This window comes from Rhamphochromis sp. 'chilingali' (genome assembly GCF_963969265.1).
Source record: "Rhamphochromis sp. 'chilingali' genome assembly, chromosome: 18".
NCBI classification, from domain to species: Eukaryota; Metazoa; Chordata; class Actinopteri; order Cichliformes; family Cichlidae; genus Rhamphochromis; species Rhamphochromis sp. 'chilingali'.
In genome coordinates, this window is record NC_137945.1 from 22692562 (window position 1) to 22711278 (window position 18717).

Consider the following 18717-nt stretch of genomic DNA (forward strand, 5'->3'; position numbering starts at 1 on the left):
ATGATAGCCCGACGGGCAGGGCTGAGATAGATTTTGGTAGCCCGACTGGAAATATCACTAGGGCTAGCGATTTTGCGAGCCCTGACATCTGCAGGAGAATCAGAGGGTTTCATTTGTCTAACCAGCTCATTAAGAACTGTGAATGAAACAGGCTCAAACGAATGTAAAACAGCTGAGCAGAGAATAAACACTGATGGGTCATTTGTAGGAAGTACTATTGCTGACCTGACAGACTCGACCTTGTTTACAAAGAAATAAAGGAACTGATTACATGTGTCAGCGGAGGCTTCAGGGTTGTTTAGAGTAGAGCTGATAGTGTTAAAGAGAACACGGCGATTATGACAATTTAACACAATGATCTGAGAAAAATATCTGTTTCTCATTTTCACTGTATTCTGATCAAATTTCCAACATTCTTTTAACATTTCAAAAGAAACCTGCAATTTGTCTTTCTTCCACTTTCACTCTGCTCTCCTACACTGACGCCTGACTGCTCGGGTGGATTCATTTAACCAGGGCTGAGGAACACATTTTGAGAGCCTGGTTTTTAATGGGTTCACAGTGTTTAGGGTCTGAGTACAGGTTTCCTGGAACTGCAAAAGCAGCTCATCTGGGGTGGGCCCAATAAGTAATCTCGGGATCGGTAAAGATTTTCTTTATAAAAGTGGAGGAGAAGAGAGCAGCGGCGGGGTGGAGCGCGAGCTTTAAACTCATGCACAAGAGAAATGTCAAATAAAACAGGTTTGTGATGAGAGAACACTGAATCCCACATTTCCAAATATAAAACAGATAAACCATATGATAACACCAGGTCAAGAGTCTGCTCCTGCTGGTGTGTAGGGCCTTCTACAAACTGTACAAGGTCAAAACACTGAATAAGATTTAAAAACTCCTGAGCAAGCAGTCCATCAGGGCAACAGACATTAATATTAAAATCACCAACTATTATAATCTGATCCTGTTTCGGTACAATTTCAGCCCAAAACATGAAAAGTCATTTAAAAATCTTTGTTAAAGTTAGGCGCTGATAGATTACTGCACACACAACCGGTTGAGAGCGTCAAAGGTCAGATATGAGAAGTTCAACGCTGGAGGGGAAACCAGTACATGGAGTTGTTTGTAGTGAAAGTTCTTTTCTTAAAAACAGTCAATATTCCTCCTCCTCTACCTGATCTCCTTGGAGCATTAAGAAATGAGCAGTCGGAGGGTAACAGTTCAGAAATAAAGCTAGGCTCACCCACTCTCATCTGTGTCTCAGTCACAAACAGCAGATCCAATCCACTGGAAGAAAAAAAATTGTTTATAATGAACGTTTTATTTGCTAAAACCTCACATTTATCAGAGCCACCCTTGTTGGAGCTGGAGCCTGAGTAGAAGTTGTCTGTGTAGCCCACGTTAATGCGTACAAATTCAAAAGGTTTATTCAACGACTCTCAAGATGCAAAAAACAGTGGCGAGCAGGGTTATGGACACCTCAGCCCACAACAGGAACCAGACAGGAGAAAACAGGATCCAAGAGACGCCTTTGGATGTGACAGAAAGGACCATAACCATCTGGAGCGGCCATTGAAGAAAAGGTAAGGCAGCTTTAAGCTTCATGTTTGTGTTTATGCCTGTGTCTTTCAGTGGAGGCTGGAGGCACTGAAAGGCTTTTCTATCAGTTCCTGATGAAAGATTTTTGAGTTTTGTGATTATGTTTATTTGTAGCTTCATTTAAAGGAAGAAGAGCTTGTGAATTGGAACCACCACAGAGAAAGGGAGTGAAAACATATGTGCAGAGGAATGCTGTGACATACGATATTACTTCCTGTGTTAACAGACAAGTTAACTGTCTCTCTCTCTCTTTCTCTCCTTATAAGGGAATGTTTTGTTTTCTATACATACCAAGTTATCTCCTGTTTCAACGGACAAGCTAAAGGTCTCTCCTTTTAAGGAGATATGATCAGTTCCATACATGCCACTCCTACTGCTGTGGAAACTTGCTTGAAGTATAAATAAAGAATACTCTGAAAGCCCTGGGCAGTTTTTCTGTGTCACATCTGTTGTGCAAGCCAGTGCAAGGCAGATCGGACCGGGACCGCCCATGCGCATGTAAAAAATAGATATCTGAGTTGTGAGTTTCTTTATCTTCTAAACAATTTTCTCCTCACAGTTCCTGTTGAATCAAAGAAGAACCATAAAGGCTGCTGGACTGTATGATGGCCTTACCCCCGAGAAGCCTTCCTGTTAAAGGAGGAACCAATTAGAAGCTATTTTCAAAGTAGCTGAGCTGATTTCATCTCAAGTAAGTGAGGAACTGTTTGTTCATTTATTCTGCCACTTAAAGGACATTTAAGGACGTATTTTGGCTACGTTCACACTGCAGGAGAAAGCGCATATCCGATCATGCTATGACAGTGTGAACGGCGCAAATCCGATATTTTCAAATCCGATCTGGGTCACTTTCGTATGTGGTACTGAATCCGATACATATCCGATGTTTTAGAAAGCGACTGCTGTTTGAACGGTCAGGTCGCATTAAATCCGTCTTTTACGTCACCGACACAAGACAGACGCCAATTATCAGTGCCAGAGAAGCGCCCGAGAAGACATCGCGAACGCTTCCTGGCCATCCCGTGTAGATGTCAGTGAAACTGTTGGGAAGACAACGTTGGAGAAATGTGAACATTTTATTTGTACTGTATAATCTGCAGATTCTGACAGAAATCTGCAACTATCCTTTGAAGCACCGCTCCTCTCTTAAACAGCAATAAGGATAATTATTAGGTTATTTACATTATTATGTAAATAACAAAATAACTTAAAGCAAAAATTGAGAAATGTAAAGTCCGAAGTCTTTATATTAACAGCCATCTGTCAAACAATACTGTTTGCTCTGGGTCTAAGCAGAGCGTGTTGTGTGTGAAGTCTTCTTTTGCGCATGCGGGCCGCTTTGAGCGTTCACACTAGAGCACGTTTGCTGTCGCATTTTATTTGTAGTGTGAACACGAAGACAAAAAAATCGTATTTGATCAAAAAATCGGAATTGAGCATTAAGACCTGCAGTGTGAAAGTAGCCTTTGTCTTGTGTGTCTAGTTGAATTTATTCTAGTGACTCTCAAGAAGATTTAGATTAGATTAGATAGAACTTTATTAATCCCTCGGGTGGGTTCCTCTGGGAAATTCGATTTCCAAAAAAGCACAGCACCGACAGAAGTTACAGAGTTACAGAATATTATTTTTATTTATATACACACACATACATATACATACACACACACATACATACACACATACATATATACACACATACATACATATACACACACACACACATATACACACATATACACACACACACACACACACATATAAATACAGAGACAATATAAATAAAATATACGAAGGGGATAAATAGAATAAATAGGAATAAAAATAAAAATACAAGTGAATTGCACATTTCAAGTATTGAGTCTATTGCACCGTTGACTATTTACAAAAGTATTGCACAAAAGGTATTGTACAGTGAGGTGAAGAGGCACTACAGCTTAGTTGTTCCCCCCTCCTTTGTCCTCCTGTTTCCCCTCCCTCTCCCCTCCAGGGAGGAGTTAAACAGTCTGATGGCGTGTGGGACAAAGGAGTTTTTAAGTCTGTTAGTTCTTGTCTTGGGGAGAAGCAACCTGTCACTGAACAGACTCTTCTGGTTGTTAATGGCCGTGTGCAGAGGATGCCCAGCATTGTTCATAATGTCCAGCAGTTTCTTTAATGTCCTTTTCTCTGCCACTGTCACCAGAGTGTCCAGCTTCATGCCGACCACAGAGCTAGCCCTCCTGATCAGTTTCTCCAGCCTGGATGAGTCCTTCTTTGCTGTGCTGCTCCCCCAGCACACCACAGCATAGAAAAGTACTCCAGCAACCACCGACTGGTAAAACATCCTCAGGAGCTTCCTGCAGATGTTAAAAGACCTCAGCCTCCTGAGGAAGTACAGTCGGCTTTGGGCTTTTTTATACAGGTGCTCTGTGTTGCATGACCAGTCCAGTTTATTGTCCACCCACAGCCCGAGGTACTTGTACTTGTTGACCACCTCCACCTCCTCCCCCTCTATCTGAACTGGCAGTGGACCTTCTCTGGACCTCCCGAAGTCCACAACCAGTTCCTTAGTCTTTGAGGTGTTGAGTTGCAGGTGGTTTGTGTGACTCCATGCGACAAAGTTCCTCACCAGACTTCTGTACTCCTCTTCCTGATCATCCCAGATACACCCCATGATGGCTGTGTCGTCTGCAAACTTCTGAATATTGGCATAATTCAGAGTTGTAGCAGAAGTCAGAGGTGTACAGGGTGAAGAGAAGAGGGGACAGCACAGTTCCCTGTGGTGCTCCTGTGCTGCTGACCACTGTGTCAGACGTGATGTCCTTCAGCCTGACGTACTGTGGTCTGTCGGTGAGGTAGTCGGAGATCCAAGCCACCAGGCAGGGGTCCACCTCCATCCTGTTCAGTTTTTCCTGAAGCATACAGGGCCGGATGGTATTAAAGGCACTGGAAAAGTCAAGAAACAGGATCCTGACCGTGCCTTTTCCCCCATCCAGGTGTGAGTGGGCTCTGTGTAGGAGGTACAGGATGGCATCCTCCACTCCGACACCCGCCTTGTATGCAAACTGTAGTGGGTCCTGGGCATGTTGTACCTGTGGTCGGAGGAGGTTGAGGAAGAGCCGCTCTAGAGTCTTCATAAGATGTGACGTCAGTGCCACCGGTCGGAAGTCATTCAGCTCATTGGGCCGGTTCTTTTTGGGGACCGGGACGATGCAGGACGTCTTCCATAGGGTGGGCACTCTCCCCAGTCGCAGTGATGGACATGTTTTTCATGTTCATCCAGCTATTTATTGTCTTCAAACCAGCAGACAAAGGCTTTGGAATAAGAAGTCGGGGAAGAAATTTAGGCCATGAGTAGTAATACGTTGCTACCTGTCCAATATGGCGGCCAACCAAACCGGTTTGACAACCTGTTTGACAGATTTCGTGCGTGTGCGCATGTGCGTTCAGGTGTGCTCGGGGGTATGCGTGTTCATGTGTGGAAACACACAGGGTGTCAGAGGGGCTATATGAGTTCATGTGTTTTTAACTGGGTTTTAATTAACCCTTTAAGACCTACCATAGAACCAAGTCCGCCAGAGCTTATATTATATTTTACAGCCTTCAGCTGTAGTGCCATTTTTGGGAGCATTTCAAGTTGATATACATCAATACAACCATTATAGCCTAAACTTTAATAATATGTATGCATTAAGTGCATAGTAATTGCATAAATTGCAAAAAAGTGCAATAAACTACAACGAAATATAAAATCGTTTTTGTCTTTTTAACATATATTTCTAGTTAGAGAAATTTAAGAGGCTTATCCCTCAAAACTGTAAATACAAAAAAGTTGCACAAAACAGTTTCCCACCACAGGAAATTTATTTTAAGTGTCTTCATAGTTTTATTTTTGAAATACACCAATTTTTATATACTGCAGGAAAAACAAAAAATAAATATTATAATCCAAATTTGCAAAAAAACAGCATGTGCATCAAAATAAACTATTTCCAGCAGTGCAATATGAGTCCTGAGCATCCCAGAAACGACACGGAAAGTCATAAAGTCAAAGATAACTTTTAAAGACACAAGTATAGGCTCATGAGGCCTTGATGGTAAAAAACTACATTTCCGCGAAAATGACGTCACTTCCGGTTTCGGGCAGGTCATGGCGGACATGCGATAGTTCGCGCTGATGGACGTAGGAAGTGTTACAAACAGCTGATCGGATCGGCAAAGCGTGTTTCTGGAATATTATGTTTTTGTTGCTGCAAGTGCTTTTTATGCAGTTTTTGCAAAGCTTTATGTGGAAGGAAACTGACCTAGGACAAGCTGATGGCATAAGATGTAAGTACAACTCCTTCGGTTTCATATGCAAAAACAATTTTTTCGCTAGCTTACGTGGTTGCAGTGCTACCGGGATTTAAAAATAGTTACGCAAAACAGAGCGTGCCCGCTCTGACTGGTTTTAAAGGGTTAAAAGGTTATTCAAAATGTGCCAGAGCTCCTAATTTAAGTCGACTAAAGCGCTTACATTTATGAAAGTGCTGAATGAATATATATGAAAAAGTGTCATGAGTTAAGAGCAAAACTAGAAAAGTGCTACATAAATGCCAGTCCATTTCACTTCACTCAGGAAAAATCACAATCTGTAAAACTCTTTTCTGGCCATTATCCAATGTCACATCTCAGGACTAGAATGAAGCCTGTGGCACACCTTGTGACACTGGAGGAGAAGAGAGCAGCGGCAGGGTGGAGCACCAGCTTTAAACTCATGCACAAGAGAAATGTCAAATAAAACAGGTTTGTGATGAGAGAATACTGAGAGAACACTGAGACAACACCCAGCCACAAAGTGAACTCACTTAGTTAAAGATAACAGGGGAGCACATGCACCTAACCAGCAGGACATTTCTTCCTTCTAAGTTAAATGAACAGATGGATGGAAGTTAAAAGTTCAGTTTTCTATTTTGATGAGCACCGTTTTTAAAAAAAAGTGTTGTTTTCATATTCTTTCTTTGAAAATCTATAAAGTTCCTGTTCATTTTCATTAAAATGACTTTTACATAATTGTTACCGTTTTATTTAAGATCTTCTAATGCTTATACTACACTGTACACGTCAACAAAAAGCTTAACATTGAAGGTCATTTTCTTCCCACTACTTACTATTTATGACGGCTTGGACCAATAATGTATTTCAATATGTTGCACACTGATCTCTTGCACAAAATCACTAACACACACCACAAATCCCACCAGTGATTCACTTCCTTATAAACCATTGAGTCAAGGACTAAAGCAGTGACGTACTGAATTAAACTTCAGACGTACCAAGCCCCGACACAGTATTTCTGCAGCACAGTGATGCGGTCTTCAGCTTCAAATGGACCATCATTAACTGCTGTTGCTCACAGAATTGTACAGTTTGAGACAATTACATCACGTCCAATCAAAATTACAGTTCTGCACTTTTAACACTGTCATCTTTGCACTGATATTACAGGAAAAGTCTTAGAAGTAATGCAAATATTAAACAGGAGCCAAAATGTAGTTTAATTGCATTCTGTTTTGTTTGCTAAAAAATCCATAATTTATTTTAATAAATCACATTTTTAAGCTCCTGTATAACTTAATTCCAGCAGGTAATGGTATGGGATGAGATTCACTTTTATTAGCTGAATCAATTTTGGTTCCTATATCATCATCATTTGATAATAAATAAAAACAGTTCAAGGGATTAAAGAAAAATATTTTTCCATGTTATTTATCATCAGTTTACTAGCGATTGAATTTTACAAAGGTCCAAATATTGTATGTTTATTATATTCAATTGTAGTTAAACCAAGTCTTCAGAGATTATTCTCACAGCAGAGCACTTTATGGTTTGATGATGAATCCAAAGAACAGAAGAAGTCTAAGTGGAGGCAAATTCTTGTATGTTTTCGGTCTGTTATGTTTACAAATGTTAAATTACTAGTAAAGGGAGACCACACCATTGTTCATGTTTAAACAAATTTATTCATCACATTTATTCATGAGACAGACATAAAATTGTGTCACACAGAGAAAAATACAGGTTCAAAGCACCACAACGTTAGCCTGATATCAGACAGAATTATCACATGATGTTAAACAGAAGCTGTGACTGGGCAATGATAATGAAGCAGTTCATTTCAAAGTTGTAGATTCAAGCTGCTCTTCATACTTTTGGCCAATACAAGCTTCAACACTTCAGAAAGCTTCATTTGGCCATCACTAACAGCAGTACTTGTAGTCTGGAGTATAAGTAGACTAGACTAGAGTGCAATCAAATACACCTGCCTTCAGTGAACCCAGCCCAATCACAGCCACTGGCTCACAGCAGTTGTGAAACAAACCCACTCACACATCAGTGGCCATTTCCCACAGTAAATGTGGAGGTGAGTTAATATGCAGGTGATACCAGGCTACCATCTTACACAGCTGATTACAAATTTATAAACGACCTCTTGCAGCATCACTTTGATATCACTGGTATAAAGAAACTGAAATCCTGCCGCCCAATACTACAAACAGGTCATTATCTGTGAGATTACACTTTTTCTTCAGACATCAGTGGTTAAAATGATAAATTGCAAACAAAGATGAATATTCAGAAAGATAAGGTGGAAGGTTTTAGGAGAGCTCATTTATTTGACCACTTTCTAAATGTTTTTTTTTTTTTTTAAGTTTTCTAAACAATGAATCAATGAATGCGGATCAATGAGGGAAAAATGATTTTTTCAGTCCTGTGCATTCTTGCCTACACCAACTCTAGGCCTTAAAATCCACTCAGCAGTTTACCCTGGTATAATTGGCTTTTCTAAAGTCACTCATGGCACCACAGATGAGCTGAGCCATGTGGACCATATAGACTTGTGGAGTTCTGGCGGCAGCCTTGAAGGAAGTCTCCCCATGGCAGAGCTCACTGCATGGGTGGGGAGTGCTCTCAATAAGGAGACGAGGAACAACATCTTTGAGGCTGCTGAAGCTGTTTCCAGCTCTGTCACAGAGGAACAGTTTTGCTGTCCCACAGAACCAGAATGTCAAAAGCACTATGTGTGAGAATGAAGAAAAGACCCAGGTGGTCAAAGGAAGGACCCGGGGGCTGTTCTCAGACAGCCAGATAAAAACCTCTTGTCCATCACTTTAACCAAAAACGTTACCATGACCCACGGGAGATGACAGAGGTGACAGGACTGACCTACAAACAGGTGAGTGTTTTTCAAGGTTACTAGAACATGAGAAACTGAATTCATTTTGAATTTTGGGTCTATTGTACTCATTAAATATTTTCTGTTTTCTTCCATCTTTAGGTGAAGACTTGGTTCAAAACAGAAGGAGAAAGTTTAGGAGGAGTCCAGATTCTCAGCATCTCAATCAGGGCGTCCCACTTCATGCCAGTATCTCCAATTATTAAACAGAACTGTTTTTAATTCAGTCATTATCTTGGGAATTAATTGCATTTGGTGAAATGTATTGACTATAATTACACAAGAACTGACTCTGCATCTTTCAGTGATTCAGTTTCAGGGAGTACACCCAACACCTGGAGGTAAACTCAATCACAAATGGTGCAAATTATCAGGGCCCCTATCATCATCCTGTGGGCAAGGTTGTGCCTGGACCTCAATGGACCCTCCACAAAAAACAACAACAAAACAAACAAAAAAAAACAACAACATACCAGATGTTTGGCTGGTCGATGCCACTGGACAACTGATATGAATTCAACCCTGTTGTTTTAAACACTGGTATGAATGTAAACAAATTCGGGCTTCACAATACAAGTTTTGAAGGAGCAAGTGGAGAGCCTTGCCAGCTGCTAATGCTCCTTTAATTACAGACACTAATGTATATCAGCTTTTTTTTTATTAAATTTTACTATTTCTGCTTTTATGTAGCTCAACATAGCAGAGTCTCAGATTTGATCTCTTTTAGTAAATAGAAGTCAGGGTAAATTTTAGGTCCTTTATTTTTAATCCATTAGATTTTAGAAATATTTGAATTCAGTCGGCTCTGGCTATTGTAAATACATTTTAGTCTATCCAAAACACAAACTGGAAAATCAGAGAGAGCACCATCACAGGTTTTTTTATATAACATTAAGAGATGAAAATGTGTTGTTTCATTTTCCAATAATTGTAGAAATAATGTAGATGATGATTGCAACACCAGTGTCTTCAGCACCGCATTGAATGTAAACAACCCCGGACTTCACAGTGCAAGTTTCTACACAAAGTGGAGAGCCTTGCTAACAGCATAAAGATGGCTGTAGCTGCTGTTACTGCCCCCTTTTATTTGTGAATTCTCATTCTGGAGCCTCAAGATGAGGATTTTTGCCATACTGTTCTCAAAAACAACATGGCAGAAATATGATGCGTGGAGGTCTGATTGTGAAACCACATGCTGGTGGTTTCCAGAGAAATTTAAAGCACTTCCACATCTGTGTTTTTCCAACATGGAAACTAGCTGGCACTGGCAGCATATCAGGTTTGCTGTAGATTTTATCTGACAGCCATTTTAAATGTTCTGTTCATGTTTCTTGACATGACAGAGGCTGTATTTGAAAGACTTTGTGCACACATGTCTTAATTACACCTGTTAATATTTTTATGCTAAACATGTTTTAAGGCTGGAGGTTAGTCCAGGGTTTTTAATAAATATTTAAAGCCAATGATCTAGACCTGCATCTTTTCTGCTGTAAATATTGACTTTGTTAAATGAAGCACTGCCCGTTTCTTGACTGCCACCTTTTCTAGTCCCAAATATTATTGAAATGCATGAATTTGTTGAAACTCAGAAATCTGGTGCAGTGTCTACACCTGCCAACTACAAAGAAGCATGAAGCCTGTCATGAAGTCAAGCTTCTTGTTCAAAGCCTTTACATGCTTCCTCCAGGACACTGATATGGTTAGCAGATGTAGTTCAGAGGAAAGAAAAGAATTCCTACAAGGTCAGTAGATCTGTAACACAGTCTGGATTTCTTTAGGATGGAAACGTTACTTTTCAGAGACAGAGCTCAGCAAAAACTACAAAAGTGGGTTGTCCATACCAAAATAATCTAGATGGATAAACTGCACCAAAGGCAAGAGGAGAAAATATTGACACAGTACTGTGCAATATTTAACTTCTACAACTTCAGCTACACCAACACAAGGGAGGAAGTGGCCTTTCTTTACCCCTCCACCCTCTTTAACTGACCCAGTGTTTGGATACAAACAGGAAGCTCCATCACTGAAAAAGGTGTTCAGGTAAGGCAGGACCTGCTCCTGTCAAGCCACAGTGCTCAAATTTATCTGCATCATGTGCTGGTTTTCCTAAACTTCCTCCTTCAGTTCTGACAACAAGTCTTCGCCTAAACAAAAAAACAAAAAAACCGACAAGAGAAAAAGGAGGGATGATTATAACTATATGGTCCACATGGGTCAGAATATTTACTGTTATGCTTTGGCACAAGTCACTTTAGAACATTGAATGATACCAAAAAAGTAATTAAATAATGGCTAAATTGCTCACTCTTATACAGAATAGCATCACACAAACACTCTGCATTTTGGCTGCATTCATAAAATTTGCCACCAGATTTCACTTGAACATTGCTCATTGGGCAACAATGCTGAGTACATACCTGTTGAGATTCAGATTGATGAAAGCCATCAGAGTCTTCCAGTCTGCCATTTTTGCAGCTTCACAGACTGGAACACAAAACTGGTTTAAGTATCTCTGCTGGAGCAGGTGATTTGTTGCAGAGGTTTCGATGCATCTGTTTAAACCATCCTGTTTTGCAGCATTAACAACCACACTGATGTCAGGCTCATCCTGGTTCACCACACCTGAATCAAATGATTAGGTCATTACCAGCCTCTGGAGAACTTCAAGACATGTTGAGCAGCTAATTTAGCCATTTATTTCAGCCTTGTTGGATCAAGGACACATCTAAAATCTGCAGGAAACCAGCTCTTGAGGCCTGGAGTTCCCTACCCCTACTGTAGAGCATCTCTTTGTCAGATGCCGTGGCGAGAGACAAAGAAACTGACAACGAGTAGTAGATTTTAAGACGAAAGCCGTTTATCAATTCAACTGAGAGAAAAGGACCAAAATCAAACTGTTAACTAACCAACATCCACCTTTAATTCAAGACAGTGTAATGTTCCAAGAGTTTCTGCCACATTCATGTAGGGAGAGCTGAAGCTCTTTTAAAGGCATGTAGGTCAATCTCAACACCTTCTTGACCAAACCATTGACTGCTGAGGGCCTTTTTAACTGAGGCCAGAGTGAGTGCAATGTGCAAGATCTTCATCTGAGTGGATCTATACCAGATTGATGTTGAAATGTGCCAAAGAGATTTAAACAGATGCTCTACACCCAACCATCTGATTCATGCTTCCCAACAGCTTAAACCAGTTTCTTCAAACTGGACTGAAGTGGACTCCCTGTTCAATTGTGGAGGGAGAAAGCAGTGTCAAGATTTCAGTACAAACACCATCATCGGTGCCCACGCACATTCAACTCTCAGCAATCAGCAGCAAACAATCCTGCAGACCAACAGTCCCAAACAGGCTATGCATGCCAAATCTTTTCAATTAACAGGGCAGCTTATTGTGCACATCCACCAGTAAATGAAGCTTCTAACTTCACTTCAGCAATTATTTAACCGTCAGGGCCTACCTCCGTGTCTGGATCCACATCTGCTGACTTTAATCCTCTCCATCCTTGATGCCATGCTCCATGTAGAGATTCTTCCATAGATGGATTTTTGTTGGCAAATTTAAGCAACTTCAGGATCAAATGAAAAGTTGCTGAGAAGGTGAGACTGGACCTGAATACTTTTGTGACGCCTTCCACAAAAACAGTGATTCACTGAGACAGAAAAGAACTTTAAATCTTTAACAATAACAGAAGAAAACTAAGGGAAACAAACTAAAGCGAAGCACGCAAGTAGAGCTGGGCGATAGAACGATAACGATATGTATCGCGATATAACTTTTACTCGATAGAGAAATTAAGCTATCGCGATAGACCTCGCCGCTCTTGTCCTCTTAAAATTAAAAAATCCAAACTAAGTAGCGCAGAGCCGAACCAATCACAGCCGCAGTGTCACGTCGCGTGACTTGTTACATACAGCACAAGTGCCAAGCCGCACGTGTTTGTTTGGGAAGCAGCCAGCGGGTAATGGAGCCAGCGCGTAATGGAGGAAATGAGTGTGCCGACTAGAAAAATCAACCGAGCGTGACCGAAGAGAAAACAGATGATGGTTCCAACGCCGGAGAGATTGTCGAACGGAAGAGCCATAGAAGTTCTGTAGTGTGAAGGTATTTCGGCTATTTCAAGTCTGACAAAAAACAGAGTAGCGTGCACTGTAAATTGTGCCGAAAGCAAGTCTGGAAATACAATAAACTGGTGCATGCGTCACACTGTGCGCCACGTTATTGTTTCGGTGAAATGAATTTCTACAATACTGTTAATTCTACTCTCTGCAGTGTTTAAATGCTTACATATACACACAGTTACTGTCCGTCCACACATACGACTCGGTTCTGCTTCTATGCCCCAGCTTTGTTTACTTTTTCCCACCGAGGCTTCTAGACTTCTGATTGGCCAACATTTCTGCACGGTTAGGAATCTAGCGCCACCTGCTGCTTTGGCATGTTCATAGCAGCGTTTTCCTTCATTTCTGCCTTTATGTGTGGACGGGATTATTTTTTAAAACGAAAACGGAAAATCTCCGTTTTCAAAAATACCCGTGTACGTGTGGACGTAGCCTCAGTCTCTGACTGGAAGCGCTAATTCGTCATTCGGCTTTTGTCAGACTAAAGTAACTGTTAACACTGTTTGAAAAGCTCAGCTATACAACAAGGAGAGATTGAGAATTTCCTTTTAGTTCTTAGTTTATTTGATATTGACAAAAGTTAGTCAATTTTGTCTGTTCTTCTGTAAAACAAACTAAGATTTATTTTTAGAATTAATATTTTGTTTCTAAGTGGAATTGACAATTTAGTCTGTTTTTGTTTGTTCTGTTTTGAAACTTAAACGCTTTAGCGGCTGCCTTTTGTGTAGTTTGCAATATTTGCCTTTATTTATCTGAAAAAGTCTCATGTTCCTTAAGTACATCTACCCTGTTGAACTTATTATGGGAAATAAATATTTAAATAAAAACAAGCTGCTGATTATTTCACATTTTACTTGTGAGCAACGGCACATTTAAATCTTACAAATATAGTTATTTGGCTCATATCGTGATAGATATCGTTATCGCCTGAAATGAAAAAAACATATCGTGATATGAAAAAATCTCATATCGCCCAGCTCTACACGCAAGAGAACCAAAAACTCAGCAATCCTCTCTGCTCCAACTGACACTGCATGAACAGGTGCCTAAAATAAGCAATCAATACCGCCCAAATCACATGACCCACCATAAACTATCACAAAATACTTTCAATACAAACCTCTTAAACATAACCATCAGAAATGACACAGTTAACAACAGCATGAAATCTGTATATTAAGTTCAGACAGGCCTCTTACAATCATGATCTACAATATTTGGTGGGATTGTTGAAAAGTGAGTGAATCTTTCAGAAATCTTGCTGCCATGTTCTTCTTCTTTGGGTTTGGCAGGCTAGATGCATCAGTGGTGTGTTACTGCCATCTACTGTTCATTATTTCCCAAGTCAGTCTTCTTCTGATTAAAAAGGCTGGATTCAAGCTAGAAGCACAAAGTCAGCCTCAGATCCCTCCATTGTCTTATATAGACTAGCACTGTGTAGATATTGTAACTGTCTTTGTTTTAGTGCAGCAGTGCAGGTTCAGAAGTGTGTGCACGTTGAACACAGTTTCTCCAGCTGATCCAAGCTCTCTGAACAACTTTCTTCATTGATGGAAATACTTTTTGCACTCAGGATTTTTCTGACTGTATTGGTGCTGCCATAGTCACATTTGCCATCTTGGTGTTTTCCTGTGAGAGCCAGCCCACTCATGAATCCATGGCAGCCAGGTCTCAGTCTGATAAATATAAGTGAGTCTCATCTTTTGCCAATAAACAACATTCAAAGTGCGACCTTGAGAGAACATTTAGGGCCTTTAGAATCCCTGAAGGAGAATGATAGACTGCTTTGAATTGAAAGAAGACAACAGAAACTACAATTACTACTTTTACAACTGAGGTGTGCAGAAGAGCATCTTTGAATGCACATCAGCAAGATGCAGCAGAAGACCACACCAAGTACCACTCATGTCAGCTAAATACAGGAAACTCGAGCTACAGGTCAAAAAAACTTGGAAAGTTGGACAACAGAAGATTGGAGAGATGTTTTCTGGTGTGATGAGTTTCAATTTCTGATGTAACATTTGAAAGGTCAGAACTGACTGTGTGCCATCTTCTGCTGAATGCTTCAAGAAGGATAAGTCATGTCACAAAGCTCTGACCATCTGGAGCTGGTTTCTTCAACATCACAAGGACTTCTATGGGCTCAAATTGTGGTCATAAATATTTTGTACTTGTAAATCAATTTTGTATGTTTAAAATGAATTTGTGTGTGCCAAGTACAAAACTGGTTTACAAGTACAAAATATTTATGACCACAATTTGAGCCCATAGACTTCACTGAACTCAAATACAATGGTGCAGCTTTAGGATGTGGTGTAACAGAAGTTTCACATGATTGATGTGCAGCCATCTAATTTGCAGCAACTGTGCCATGTTGTCATGTCAACAAGGATGAAAATGTCTGAGGAGTGTTTTAAGCTTGTTGTTGAATGTAAATCATGACTCAAAGAAGATCTGAAGGCAAAAGAAGATCCAACCTGGTGCTACCAAAGTGTGACTAATAAAGTTGCCATGTTCTTTATAACATTTCTTGAAAATGTGACATCATCAGCAGGAATCTTCTGGCTGTAATTTCTTCAGAGGTTGACGGCACTGTAATCGAACACACCAAGTTTGTTTGTAACATTTAGATGATAAACTCAAAGTATTTGAGCAGGCATGAATGACTTCGTGCCTGTCATAGTTTCAGATATACAGTGTTAGATTGGGTTGGGCACCTCTGGTGTTATCATCATCTAATAGCTGAATGTACAATATCAATCCACGTTCATTCAGTTAATGATTTATTCATTAATCTGTATTCACTTTGAATTTCTTTGCTCACATTCAGGAGATTGAAAAACACCTCATGGCATAATGCTTTTCAGAAACTCTCAAAGGCAACATTACATGGATTATTAGACTCAGTGCTGCTCATTTATTAACTTGATGTTTCATTCCTGCAGCTCCTCTGTTCTGACAGCTCCACTCAGGCTCTGCTGGACACCACCGTGCTCCTGCTGCAAGGCGCCTGGTTGCTGGTACGCTTCCCAGTCATGATCATCGGTGGGATTGTGAGCAAGAACCTGGCAACCTCCAGCCACCATGCCCCATCCGTAACATCCCCTGACAGATCCCAACACAGCCCTGATACAAACATACATGCCCATCAGGAGCATCCTACACTTTAATTGAGCTGACTTCAGGTGTTCAGTAAGGGGAAGATTTAATAACATTGCATGTTTCATTTCAAGACTTCAGTTTCATAGGGCAGAGAGTAGAAAAGGTGACAATAAAATGCTTTTTGGAGGCTTTACTCCAAACATCAGACTTGTGAATAATTAAAAGCAAACCCAACATTTAGAGTCTTAGGAAGATAATCACAGAGGCAGAAACTTTTCAATGTATCATTTCGGGTTTTTTAAGATGAAGTATTCAAAGCTAGGGCTTTGAGCTAGGGATGTTATTTGAGGTATTCCTGGGAAAATCTTTGATCCAGGTCCAGATTCTTTAGATGAACTTTAGTGTTTAGTCATACTTCCAGCCTCCTTTATTGACGTTGCCTGGTGGCATTGACCAGCCAAACATCCGGGGCGAGGTGGGGAAGGTCCATTGAGGTCCAGCTGCAAAATGGTCCACAGCATGATGATAATATGCACCATTTGTGATTGAGTTTACCTCCAGGTGCTGGGTATACAACTCCCTGAGTGGGGGCTGTCCCTCTCCCTGAAATTGAACCACAGATTCACTGTCAGTAAAACCAGAATACTTCTTTTAAATTATTGACATTACATTTCATTAAATACAATCAATTCCCCAGATAATGACAGAATCACAAACAGGGCTTTTCAATAATTGGAGATACTTACATGAAGTGGGACGCCCTGATTCACATGCTGAGGATGTGACCTCCTCCTAAACTTACTCTGTCTGTTTTGAAACCAAGTTTTTACCTAAAGATAGAAGAAAACAGAAAACATTTCATGAGTACAATGGACCCGAAATTCAATTTCTTAGATTCTAACAAGTTGAAAAACACTCACCTGTTTGTAGGTCAGTCCTGTCATCTGTGCCAGCTGTTTCATCTCTCTTGGCTCATAGTAATGTTTCGCATTAAAGTGTTAGACAAGAATAATCAACTGTCTCTCCGTGAACACCACCCGGGCCTTTCCTTTAGGTTTCTCTGGAGCAGTGCTGGGATGGTGCAGAGTGGCAGTGATGTTGCCATCCTGGCTTCTTGGGACAGCAAAATCTTGTTTCTGCTCTGAGACTGAACTGGAAACAGCCTCAGAGGTATCAGTAGTTTTGTTGATCATCTCCATTTGTAGAGCACTCTCCGCCCATGTAGCGAGTTCTTCCAAGGAAAGACTCCCTTCAGGGCCGCTGACATATCTCCACAAGTCTGTGAGGGTAAAGACACAATAGGACAAGTAAGCACAAGTCTATATGGTCCACATGGGTCAGTTACTGATATGTTTTGGCACGACTGACTTTCTAATAGAAATAATAAACAAAAGTTAAATTGATAAGTCTTAAATCCCAAAAGGTCTCAGACTGAAGAAGTCACTCATTTGAGTGACAAAACATTTCTTCCATTGAAAACATTACATCCAGGTGAACTGAATCAACCTTTACGGATTTACTTACCTGATGACTGAGCATGCATCAACACAATGCTGAAGCTGTTTCCAGCTCCGTCATGGAGGAGGAACTGGTTTTTGCTTCCCCAAGAAACCAGGAGGGCAGCAACACTGTAACAAGTACTACGTGTGTGAAGGAAGAAAAGGCCAAGATGCTCAAAGGAAGGACCCGAGGGCTGTTCTCAGACAGCCAGTTAAAAACTCTGGTCCAGCACATTAATCAGAAAATTTACCCTGACCCACAAGAGATGACAGAGTTGGCAGAGCTGACAGGACTGACCTACAAACAGGTGAGTGTTTTTCAAGGTTACTAGAACATAAGGAACTGAATTCGTTTTGAATGTTGGGTCTATTGTACTCATTAAATTTCTTCTGTTTCCCTCCATCTTTAGGTGAAGACTTGGTTTCAAAACCGAAGAAGAAAGTTTAGGAGGATTCCAGATTCTCAGCATCTCAATCAGGGCGTCCCGCTTTATGTAAGTATCTCCAATTATTAAACAGAACTGTTTTTAATTCAGTCACTATCTGGGGAATTCATTTAATTAGATGAAGCGTATTGATTATAATTTAAAACAAGAACTCTGTATTGTGGTTTTACTGACTGTGCATCTGTCTGTGATTCAGTTTCAGGGAGCATCCTCACTCGGCGAACAACTGGACATCAGCTTCATGAGAAAGGGTGCAAATAATCAGGCCCACTATCCTGATGCTGTGGGCAATGTTGTCTCTGGACCTCAATGGACCCTCCACAACTCACCCCAGATGTTTGGCTGGTCGATGCCACCAGGCAACGGACATTATGATTGCAACACTGGTGTCTTAAGCACTGCATGGAATATGAACGACCCTGGACTTCACAGTGCAAGTTTTTACAGAGAAAGCGGAGAGCCTTGCTAACAGCTAAAGATGGCTGTAGCTACTGTTACATCTCTCTTTCATTTCTCAACTATCATTCTGAAGCCTTAAGATGAGCATTTCTGATATACTGGACGCTAATGTTATTTTTTTTATGTTTTCATTTTAATGTAAAGTTATTTAAAAGTTAACACAGAGGCAGGTTTGATAAAACTCAGTGAACTTCTTCGTCATTTACACTTTTACAAAACAAGGAAAAATTAGCTTGGTCATAGTTGGTGGGGTAGATTAAGGCTTGTGTGAGTGATTGATAAAGTCCACTTTTTATATGGTGTAACTG

General features: G+C 40.5%; 1 protein-coding gene across 3 annotated transcripts; it reads left to right on the forward strand.

The window, feature by feature from the left end:
* Positions 1-2047: 2047 nt before the first annotated feature.
* Positions 2048-18717, forward strand: LOC308385839 (homeobox protein DLX-6-like). Of its 3 annotated transcripts, none has more exons than XM_080865022.1 (7): positions 2048-2284; positions 6244-6354; positions 8401-8785; positions 8888-8970; positions 15849-17812; positions 17915-17998; positions 18147-18717. In XM_080865022.1, exons 5-7 carry the CDS (start codon positions 17543-17545, stop codon positions 18417-18419), a joined length of 627 nt encoding a protein of 208 aa, XP_080721148.1. In that variant the 5' UTR covers positions 2048-2284; positions 6244-6354; positions 8401-8785; positions 8888-8970; positions 15849-17542; the 3' UTR covers positions 18420-18717. The 3 variants fall into 3 exon arrangements, with proteins under 3 accessions (XP_080721148.1, XP_080721149.1, XP_080721147.1); XM_080865023.1 differs by lacking the exon at positions 6244-6354 and having other exon boundaries at positions 15849-15923; positions 17060-17812; XM_080865021.1 differs by lacking the exon at positions 6244-6354.

Coding starts and splice junctions, on each gene's coding strand:
- LOC308385839 (XM_080865022.1), top strand. CDS start 17,543: ATGCATCAACACAATGCTGAAGCTGTTTCCAGCTCCGTCATGGAGGAG. Junction 17,813..17,914: donor CAGGACTGACCTACAAACAG/GTGAGTGTTTTT, acceptor CTCCATCTTTAG/GTGAAGACTTGGTTTCAAAA. Junction 17,999..18,146: donor ATCAGGGCGTCCCGCTTTAT/GTAAGTATCTCC, acceptor TCTGTGATTCAG/TTTCAGGGAGCATCCTCACT.